At 36.3% G+C, this 11,154-nt stretch overlaps 1 protein-coding gene across 6 annotated transcripts in view; it reads left to right on the top strand.

Moving 5' to 3' along the window:
• The first annotated feature begins 2,619 nt into the window (after positions 1–2,619).
• The window catches only part of LOC107734288 (AN1-type zinc finger protein 3-like), a 19,849-nt gene continuing 11,314 nt past the window's right edge, over positions 2,620–11,154 (top strand). For 2 of the 6 annotated variants that reach the window (XR_001639079.1, XM_016546212.1), the window contains exon 1: positions 4,550–4,893. Coding sequence is in view for 2 of the 6 variants with exons in the window: in XM_016546212.1 (XP_016401698.1) it covers positions 4,823–4,893 (71 nt within the window). In the remaining 4 variants the exon portion in view is untranslated. The other 4 variants (XM_016546213.1, XM_016546215.1, XM_016546214.1 and 1 more) reach the window with 4 other exon arrangements.

Genomic DNA, 11,154 nt, shown 5'->3' with positions numbered 1-11,154 from the left:
CCCGGAAAACAAATGCTGTAGTCCAAACGAGCCGTTCGTTGTAGTTCTTGAAAAGGGATTTTTTTTAAACGAAATATCTCCCTTTGGAGTGGACTTTGAGATTTGTAACTTTTCTAGATCTTTTTTATGCCCAAACATACACACTACACACTGACTAAAATTAAAAAAGTGAAAAAGCATAATAGGACCCCTTTAAGAACTGTTCACTGAAAGGTTCTTTGGGGAACCAAAAGTGGTTCATTTATGGCATTGCTGTAAAAACCCCCTTTGAAACCTTTATTTTTAAGAGTGCATATGTGAGCCAGAAACATTCCACTGTGTCCTAGAGTAAAACCCTTCATACCAGTTTGCTTCAAGTGTGTTTGTATACCTGCGGTAGGTCTGCTGAATTGCATTGCATCCACTGTCTATCACTCTGAAAGGATCATCTTTCAATGTAGCACTTAAAAGAAGCTTTTGAATGTACTTACCTTGATATAAAAGTTACATGAGTATATTTAACTCAAAGGCCTTGTTTCAGTGTTTTTGAAAAGCATGAAAGTTCACCCATGTTCATCAGTTCACTGCAAAACCATCGCAGTTGTTTTCCCCCCATCTTCCAGGCACCTTGAGCTTCTGTCTCGCTCTTTTTTTTTTTTTTGCACATCAATGCATCTACAAGGTCCCTCTGCACCGCACCTCCTAAATTTTCCCCATTAAATAATCAAACCTCCTTTGAGAGTGTCGCCTTTATAGTCTCTCTTCAGGCAGGAAACAACACGGAGAGTAAAGGGGGATTTCTATCTCTGCAAAAAGTTGACGAGAACTCTTGTAATGCATCATGAAATGTGTATCAATCAGATGGTTATTTTCCTGAGTGACTGTTCGGTGTTTATGTGCGACTTGAGTGAATGAAACATTGTGAAAAAAAGCTAATCTGTGTCACTCTTGACGCACTCGAGCTACATTATAGCTCTGTCATCTTTGAAACAGTTTCTCATTAATTCCTAAAGTTCTTTGTGTAGAAATGAGGGGAAAGTTGTCTTTGAAGTTGTGTGGAGCATCTCAGGAGACCTGGAGGCCTCAGGCTGGACTTAGCCGATGATGAGGGAGATGTTGCTTTGAAAGGGAATCTTTCCACCCACCACTCATGTTCAGCTATTACATGGTAATAGCACACACTGATAAAGAAAGGATCACTTGCTCCAATGTTTGGTTGGTCATGATACAGTGACTGCATTTGATTTACACATTCTGTAGACAAAGTTTAGAGACCCTGAGTATTTGCAGCACATCAATGTAATACTGAATATTTGCAACAGATCAGTGTAATACAGTAACATGCTTTATATATTATAATTGTGTTATTAATTACAATTTCTGTTAGCCACAATGATTTGATATATTGATATGTTACTTTTTATATTTTTGCTGTTTCATGAATTATGCTCTTACTGCCGTATGGGCATGTTGTCAAAAATAAATTTTTACAAGTTGTAATTGTATTATTAGAATTATTAATTAAAATTTCTGTTTTCCACAATGGTCTGATATATTGGTATGATATTTGTGGTTTTGTTGGTATTTTTATTATTTATTTATTTTTACATTTTTGCTGTTTGTACGAATGGCTCTTACTGCAACTTCTTATTTCCTGGGCGACATGCTTATTAAAAAATTTTGCTTTTTGAAAATAAATGCTTAAGAATTTATTTTTGTTTGTAAACTAAGAAATATTCACTGCATTAAAGAGTGTAACAACTACGTCCAGGTTCTGCTATAATATAGTATCTATGTGTATAAAATATATTCTGACTTTGCTAGAATATTCTAATAATAAAAATGTGAATATGAAATGAAATCTCTCCTGTTCAGTGTTTTTTTTTCAGCATTTCTATTTCCCTACCTATCTATCTGTCTGTCTGTCTGTCTGTCTATACTTTACTTTACTTTACTTTATAAATCTTGATGTATTAAAAATCCATTAAGCATGTATAACATTCAAACTTAAAGCTTACTTGAGACTTTCAGGTGAACTGACAGACTGATGCACTTTCCTTTTCTAGTTTTAATTCAAGTGTGTAGACTGAAATAGTTTTGTACCCTGAAAATTTTCGACACAACAACTTCTAGAAAGGTTCATATATAATATAAGTTAACATTTTTGTATATACAATTCAATCACTGGTATCCCACCCTTCCAAGAGAGAAAGAAACAGATAAAACTGTATGGCCTTGAGCCAGTGTGTTGTCAATGTGATATTCAATGTCATGTATTTGAAGTGTTATTTCATTCTTTTAATATAATTGTTGTATTTTGCTTCAATATGCGTTGAAGTCGAGACTACCGTATGTAGGGGTCTGCAGCAGGTCTTGTACTTAAACAGCTTTAAAGCACAAATCCCCTTTACAAACAAGGAATACAGCTTGGAACGTTCCACTTTATTTTTGGGGAACATTGGATCGCTATAACTCTATTGACGTGATGTTAATGTATATGGTCGAACACATAAACATCATATTATCTATTACACTTTTTAACAAGAAGATTTTGTGCAGATATGAGGAAAACCGGAAAGTTATCGTTTAAATGATTTTTACTTATGACTAACAAAACCCTATTCAAGACTTGGTATCTTCCACTCGCCAGCTGATCGGCCTCGACTCCCGGTGCGGTCCGTCGGACTGTACGCGGCCGTTAATTTCTTGATTTTTGTCAAAATTACCTCGAATTCATAGTAACGGCCGCTCGTGTCCGCATCTTGCACATCTTACGCTGCGTTTTCAGCTCGGGGATTTCGTTGTAAAGCATTTTTGATTAAACGTCGAGCCGAGGAATTCCCGCAAAAGCTTTAGGCCGCGAGCAGATCCCCGGTGTTTCCTGCAGAAACCTGACGCCTTCACATCGCCGCCATGGGGGACACAGGAAGCGAGCGCAGCAAGCCGCCTAGTATTCCTCCCCGCTGCCCTTGTGGATTTTGGGGGTAAGATGATTAATTTTACACGTGAGTATACCTGTGCGCCGAATTAGATGTGGATACGGCGATAAATGTGAATGAAATGTGAAGTGTTTGTTGTTCATTGTTGTAGGCCGATGGATGGGGGTGGGGAACAACCGCTCCTGTTTTTCACATCCACAGCTGCTGTTTCCCCTCGAACACACATAAGACACATACATCCATCAAACACACATTGCATTTAAAAATCCAGGCTCATCAAAAGCCGATTTGGACGATTTGGTGGTTCCTTTACAAACAAGGAATACAGCGTGGAACGTTCCACTTTATTTTTGGGGAACATTGGATCGCTATAACTCTATTGACGTGATGTTAATGTATATGGTCGAACACATAAACATCATATTATCTATTACACTTTTTAACAACAAGATTTTGTGCAAATATGAGCAAAACCGGAAAGTTATCGTTTAAATGATTTTTACTTATGACTAACAAAACCCTATTCAAGACCTTGAGCCAGTGTGTTGTCAATGTGATATTCAATGTCATGTATTTGAAGTGTTATTTCATTCTTTTAATATAATTGTTGTATTTTGCTTCAATATGCGTTGAAGTCGAGACTACCGTATGTAGGGGTCTGCAGCAGGTCTTGTACTTAAACAGATTTAAAGCACAAATCCCCTTTACAAACAAGGAATACAGCTTGGAACGTTCCACTTTATTTTTGGGGAACATTGCCAGGTTCTGCTATAATATAGTATCTATGTGTATAAAATATATTCTGACTTTGCTAGAATATTCTAATAATAAAAATGTGAATATGAAATGAAATCTCTCCTGTTCAGTGTTTTTTTTTCAGCATTTCTATTTCCCTACCTATCTATCTGTCTGTCTGTCTGTCTGTCTATACTTTACTTTACTTTACTTTATAAATCTTGATGTATTAAAAATCCATTAAGCATGTATAACATTCAAACTTAAAGCTTACTTGAGACTTTCAGGTGAACTGACAGACTGATGCACTTTCCTTTTCTAGTTTTAATTCAAGTGTGTAGACTGAAATAGTTTTGTACCCTGAAAATTTTCGACACAACAACTTCTAGAAAGGTTCATATATAATATAAGTTAACATTTTTGTATATACAATTCAATCACTGGTATCCCACCCTTCCAAGAGAGAAAGAAACAGATAAAACTGTATGGCCTTGAGCCAGTGTGTTGTCAATGTGATATTCAATGTCATGTATTTGAAGTGTTATTTCATTCTTTTAATATAATTGTTGTATTTTGCTTCAATATGCGTTGAAGTCGAGACTACCGTATGTAGGGGTCTGCAGCAGGTCTTGTACTTAAACAGCTTTAAAGCACAAATCCCCTTTACAAACAAGGAATACAGCTTGGAACGTTCCACTTTCTTTTTGGGGAACATTGGATCGCTATAACTCTATTGACGTGATGTTAATGTATATGGTCGAACACATAAACATCATATTATCTATTACACTTTTTAACAAGAAGATTTTGTGCAGATATGAGGAAAACCGGAAAGTTATCGTTTAAATGATTTTTACTTATGACTAACAAAACCCTATTCAAGACTTGGTATCTTCCACTCGCCAGCTGATCGGCCTCGACTCCCGGTGCGGTCCGTCGGACTGTACGCGGCCGTTAATTTCTTGATTTTTGTCAAAATTACCTCGAATTCATAGTAACGGCCGCTCGTGTCCGCATCTTGCACATCTTACGCTGCGTTTTCAGCTCGGGGATTTCGTTGTAAAGCATTTTTGATTAAACGTCGAGCCGAGGAATTCCCGCAAAAGCTTTAGGCCGCGAGCAGATCCCCGGTGTTTCCTGCAGAAACCTGACGCCTTCACATCGCCGCCATGGGGGACACAGGAAGCGAGCGCAGCAAGCCGCCTAGTATTCCTCCCCGCTGCCCTTGTGGATTTTGGGGGTAAGATGATTAATTTTACACGTGAGTATACCTGTGCGCCGAATTAGATGTGGATACGGCGATAAATGTGAATGAAATGTGAAGTGTTTGTTGTTCATTGTTGTAGGCCGATGGATGGGGGTGGGGAACAACCGCTCCTGTTTTTCACATCCACAGCTGCTGTTTCCCCTCGAACACACATAAGACACATACATCCATCAAACACACATTGCATTTAAAAATCCAGGCTCATCAAAAGCCGATTTGGACGATTTGGTGGTTTTTAAAGAGCCTTGTGAGCTGGACTGACATCACTCATTTCCTACTGTCCTCTATCACAGTCATTGGCTGTGTTTGAAAACCTTATCTAGACAGCTTTTTTTTGGCATTATAACGTTAGATTGTGTAATGTTTGTTTTATATTCAGAAAACGTAATGAACTTGACGTTTTTAGCATCATAGTGGTCATCGTTTTTTTTATTTTTATTTTTTATTATATATATATTTAAAAAAACCTACATAGCCAGCATTATTTGCATCATTTATTTATTTTTTTTGGCTGTATTCAAAATCTAGTGTACTGCCTACTACTAAGACAACATTTAGAGCATTAAAGGTGGTACCATTTTTGGATTGTATTTCAGAACCTAGTAAGCTGCCTACCTAGACAGGTTTTTAGGGCATCACAGGTGACATTATGCTGGAGGATGATTTTTCATGTGAAGAAGATTTTATTTTTTTTATTTTTTTGGAAAATATTTAGTTTCTATTGCATTATTACACAATTTTCCTACTGTATTATTCATTTTAGTAATTTCTTTTTTATTTTTTTATTTAATTGAACCTTTTCCAAATTTATTTTAATCAATTATTATTATTTAAAATCTTATTATTAATGCAATTTTAACACAGTTTTTCTGTAAACTTTTCCACAGACCCCTAGCACTCCCTTGCGGCCTAAGGGGACAACACTTAAGTGCTTTATGTCAAAACCTATTAGGTAGCCTATCTAGACAGCGTATTGAACATTTTATGCACACCTATGATGCCTTAAAATGCTGTCTAGGTAGACACCAACCTAGGTTCTGAGACACAGTCATCAAAGGCTAATGACAGATTGACTTTTTCTTGAGTGACACATCAGTCAGGGCTCTTCTTAAAGCACGTGTCAGGCTCACAGGTGCAGTCATTTGACACTCCTTGCTGTCTGTGCTCCAAACAAATGCACTAGATCTGGGCAAGACCAAGACAGACCTTTGACAGGTGATCATTCAACAGCCTTTTATTAGCCATTTGTCCATTTGCTTTCATAAAAAAAAAAAAGGATGATAAAGCGATGGTTGGATCAAATGCTGATGGTACAACAGTAATTACATGTTGGTTTGCTTGTGTATCAGGTGATTTAATCACATAAAGCCCCTCTCACTTTACCCCGTAACTAAGCTATTATAAAATAGGCTCAATCTGCTGTTTTTTGTAAATTAGATTGTAAATCTGTTGATGGTGTCCTTGATTTGTTAGGTCAGGGTTTCACAAATGGGGATTTAGGGAACTGAATGTGATAGAAATGCCTACTAATTCTACATACATATTTTCAAAATTGATTAATCAATGGTGGATCGGTCACATCTGTCAACCAGTCAATCAATCATCCAGCTACCAATTAGAAGGGACTACCTGTTTGAAGACTGTTTGTGATTCTGTTTGGTGCTGCTAGTGAGCGAAAAATGGCAGAATGCAATGTCATGCTTCATTCCTGCTCACGAGAGAATAAAATCAATTCAGCGTTTGCCATGTCATGCCAACATGTTTTACTGGAAATATTACTTTTCACGGAAATCTACAATTCATTCATGTTGGGTTCTGTTGAGATGAAGTTTGAGTAAACAGTAGTAATGGCAATAGTAAATTAATGACCCAACTGAGTGCCGTCATTGCCATTTGTTCAGAGGCATTTTCTGGAATGAAGTCAAGGTTTACTTCAAGGTGTGTGTGTGAGTGTACATGGGTGTGTGTATTTTGGTAGATGCTGACACATGATGAATAATCTACAAATCTAATAATCTCTTTTCATCTTCGTCATGATCACTGTAGTCATTTTCAGCTCTCTGCTTTAAAAGTGTCATGTTTGTGTGACTGAAAGACTGAAAGAATAGATTGTAGCAGTGGTTTATTTTGGACTCTTTATTCAAGTGACAGTTTCTGTCATTGAAGATGCACATGAGATTTGAAACTGGACGTTAACATGGCACATCATATCTGGCTTTTGATGGCTGTATATCCTGCAGATTTAAACCACATCCCATCTCTATTCTGATTCCTTGACTGTTTTTCCCTTTCAGACTCAGACTTTAACAGGTTGACTGGTTTGCTTTGTGCAGAGATATATGAAAGGATACAGTAAATGTCCTAAAAGAGGTGTATGTTGAATCATCCTTGTAACAATTGGCAACTCATGGCTTGTAAAAGGCATTTGCTTGTAAATCAGATGTTTAAAGTTTTACCAGTAATAAATTGCTTGTCGTCATGGTGGATCGTTTAGTGTTTAGTGATTAGTTGCTTATGATTTAACTGTTGCAAGTTAGTCTGACTGAAATTTTTGTCATCATTTACTCACCATCAGTCATTTTGCATAATGTCAAAGTCCCTGTTTTCCTTTCATTGTGATTTTTATTTTTTAAATAACTGCAAGCTCCAAAGAAAGCACAAAAAAGTTTGATAAAGTCCACTTGACTGAAGGCATACAGTAGTTTTATGTGATAAAGAGGCCAAGATGTCATTATTTGCATTATTCGGCAGCTCTCTTTTTGTGATCAATGAAAAAGAAATCAAATGGGTTGGGATTTGGGAATGACATGAGGGTGAGTAAACCATGATTTGTAAAGTCAAGTTCGATTAATTTGACATTCGGTTAAAGCTGTCCATTTGTGTGCGTCATTGCTTTCTGCTTTGTTTACTTTGCAAAAACGATATGTTGGTAGATGTTTTACTGTTTATTGGTATATCGGTGCATTTAAATGACAATGATTAAACGGCGAGAAAAAATTATTCTTGTGATTGTTTAGTATAAAACTTTGTGGAACTTTTAAAACTGTATTTTAGCATTAAACATTTTGTGTACAAATGGTTACAATAGCTGTTTGGTCAAAATTATTGCTAAAAAAAATAATTATAATAATGTTTTCAATCAAAATCTGAAGTGTCGGCCTATATTTGTTATACCTAGCATGCATTAAATCGAGCATGCTTTTGTAAGCTAGTTATTTTGATTAGTGGTCGACCGATATTGGCTTTTTGACAGCCGATGCCGATATCTTGGAAAGCAGGGTGGCCGATATAAAGCCGATATAATTTTATTTTAATTAATATTTAAGAAATTTGAAATCATTTAAAAATGGATTAAGTCTCCAGTGAAGCTGAACTCTCCACCTGTCCGCATTCAATTCACACGGACCGACCGTCACGCAGAGAACACGCGATCATGCAGGATACAAATGCACAATTCACAAGATCTCACAACTGGATCCGAAATGTTCATTAGTCATTCAAAGATTTGTTTAAATTATATAAATGCGTATTTGCTGAATGCTGACGGCAAACAAGAAAGTATTATAATGTTTGCCTTTCTATTACTAATAATATAAAAGCAGTCGAGGAAAACTTATCGGCCGATGCCGATATTTTAAAAATGCCAAATATCGGCCATGGCGATATATCGGTCGACCACAAATTTTTTTTTATTGGGCAAAACATAAAACCTAGTAAACCGATACTTGAGGGAAAGGTTTTGGCTAACCTGTTGCATGTGTAAAAGCGTCATGTCTCAAAACATGAGTGGTTCTTCCCTCAACCTTGTGTAGACTTGCCCAACTGGTGTTGAATGACACAAGCAAATGCAGCTCTGTTTTGATAACCAGTGTCAAGAAAAATTGTGCACACCTACTTGAATTGTAAAACAACAGCACATCCTTACTAACATGTCAAGATTAAACCAATGGCTATGAAGTATCTGATGGTAAGTCACGTGAGTAAACTCATCCCATCTTTAGTGCAGTAGGTTATCTGAAAATGTGGTTAACTACTAGACCGGATGCAAGTAAAGACAATAGTTAGGAAACAAAACAGGTTTCTGCGTTGATTCAAAACTTAATCTTTTGCTTCAGAAATTTTTGTCTATTCTGAATTGATTTGCTTTTTAAAATTTAATTCTCAGATAGAGTAATTTTAAAGGGGTCATATGATGTGATTTCAAGTTTTTCTTTCTCTTTGGAGTGTTACAAGCTGTTCGTGAATAGATAAGATCCCTAAAGTTGCAAAGACTAAAGTCTCAAACCCAAAGAGATATTCTTTATAAAAGTTAAACTCGTCCACGCCCTCCTAAAACGCCTCGTTTAAACACGCCCCCACATGTCTACATCACGATGTGGGAAGATTTGCTAAAAAGACGGTATGAGTCATTATAATCAGTAATTATGTCCACAATATGGTAGGGGCGTAACATTTCCGTCACACGGTTGAGGTATTCGGCCAATCACAACGCACTGGATAGCTAACCAATCAGAGCACACCTCGCTTTTCAGACCGATGAGCTTTGTAAAAATCGACGCGTTTCAGATAGGCGGGGCATAGAGGAGAAACAATAATGTATAGTATGTGGAAAATAATATGTTTTTTGAACCTTAAACCGCATAATCACATTTCATTACACCAAATACACAAAATAATGTTTTTTTTTAGCAACATCATATGACCCCTTTAAGGATGTCTAAGTGGAGTATAAAATCTTTAATTAAAGGGATAGTTCACCCAAAATTTTTTAATTCTGTCATCATGACATTTACTCACCCTCAAGTTGTTTGAGTTCCTTTCCTCTGCTCAACATAAAATAATTTATTTTGAAGAATGTGTTTAACCAAACAGTTGACTTCCACATAATAAAAAAAATAAATACAATGAAAATCAATGGGGACCATTAACTATTTGTTTACATTCTTCAAAATATCTTCTTTTGTGTTCAGCAGAAAAAATAAATGTGCATGTGATCACAGAATTTAGATTTTTGGGTTAACTATCCCTTTAAGGTAATTGTATGCCATGGTAACATTGTATGTCATATTATAGTTATCTTGCTGGAAAATGAATGAAATAAAATGATTGGTTAAATAGCTATGAGGTAATGTCTATATATGGATGATCTAGTGATTTAAATATGTAATTTCACTTGTTTATTTTTAAGTTTTTGTTTAGAACTGTATAGATGCAAACCAAAAGATCTAATTATTCATAACAAAAATGTCTGGTATTAAAGTTAAAGCAAAATCTGTACTGTTCCATAGACATTTCTTTGTGTGTGTGTTGTGTAGATAGAGGGTGCTGCAGTTCAGAGGGGCTGAAGTGTGAAGGGCAGCAGTGGCGTTACATTTTTCATCTTATTTCCGAACTTCCATCTGGCATCTTCCATTTTAACACCTGTTAGCACGTCGGGTTTTTTTTTCATTTTGAAGCATGCATTATCTTTTGGGAGCTGGTGCGGGCAGGGAATGAGTGTGGAGAGTGAGATCATCTGTTGTGTTTGGATCCACCGTCCCCTGTGATTCCCACAGATACTCTCATTATTGCTAAAGAAAGCCGTCACCATTTCAATGTTGCTTTAATTTCCTTTCAAGGTAAGTGCTGTAATATTAGACCTTGAACTGCAGCTGCTTTTTTAAAATATGCAACATTCCTGCTGCTTGCTGAGTTGCTGCAGATGTTGACATCACGCACACAGAGATGTGGTGGTTTCTGTGTGTATTCAGTTGATATTAGGTAGGACTTCACATGCTGATGAATAGATGCTAAGACTCTGGAGTGTCCTGTGTGAGTGAATCAGTGCATTTGCATGAATATACATATGGGTGTCAAAGTTAGACAGATAAGAAACTCTTGGTCTCCACTGGTCTTGGAACGAACACTCTGTCCGTTTACTCATTTTAATCAATTAATATTTGGGGTTTTAAGTTCCTAACCCAAAATATGAAAAATAAGATTTATGCTTGCCCTAGAAAACATTTATGTTGAACATAATGAGAAAAGACTGAACAATTAAATAATACAACGACAAAAGATAAAGCTAGTTATTTTAAAGGGAATGTTAACAGAAAAATAAATATTTTGTCATTTCCTCATCCTTATGTTGTTCCAAACCTGTATGAGTTTCTTTTTCTGTTGAACACAAAAGAAGATATTTTGAAGAATGTTAGTAACCAAAGAGTTGCAGGTAGCCATGGTATTTGTCGTGCC

This window comes from Sinocyclocheilus rhinocerous, unplaced genomic scaffold (assembly GCF_001515625.1).
Source record: "Sinocyclocheilus rhinocerous isolate Xijiao unplaced genomic scaffold, SAMN03320098_v1.1 scaffold730, whole genome shotgun sequence".
In the NCBI taxonomy this organism is placed as follows: Eukaryota; Metazoa; Chordata; class Actinopteri; order Cypriniformes; family Cyprinidae; genus Sinocyclocheilus; species Sinocyclocheilus rhinocerous.
This window is presented reverse-complemented; position numbering and strand designations above follow the sequence as displayed.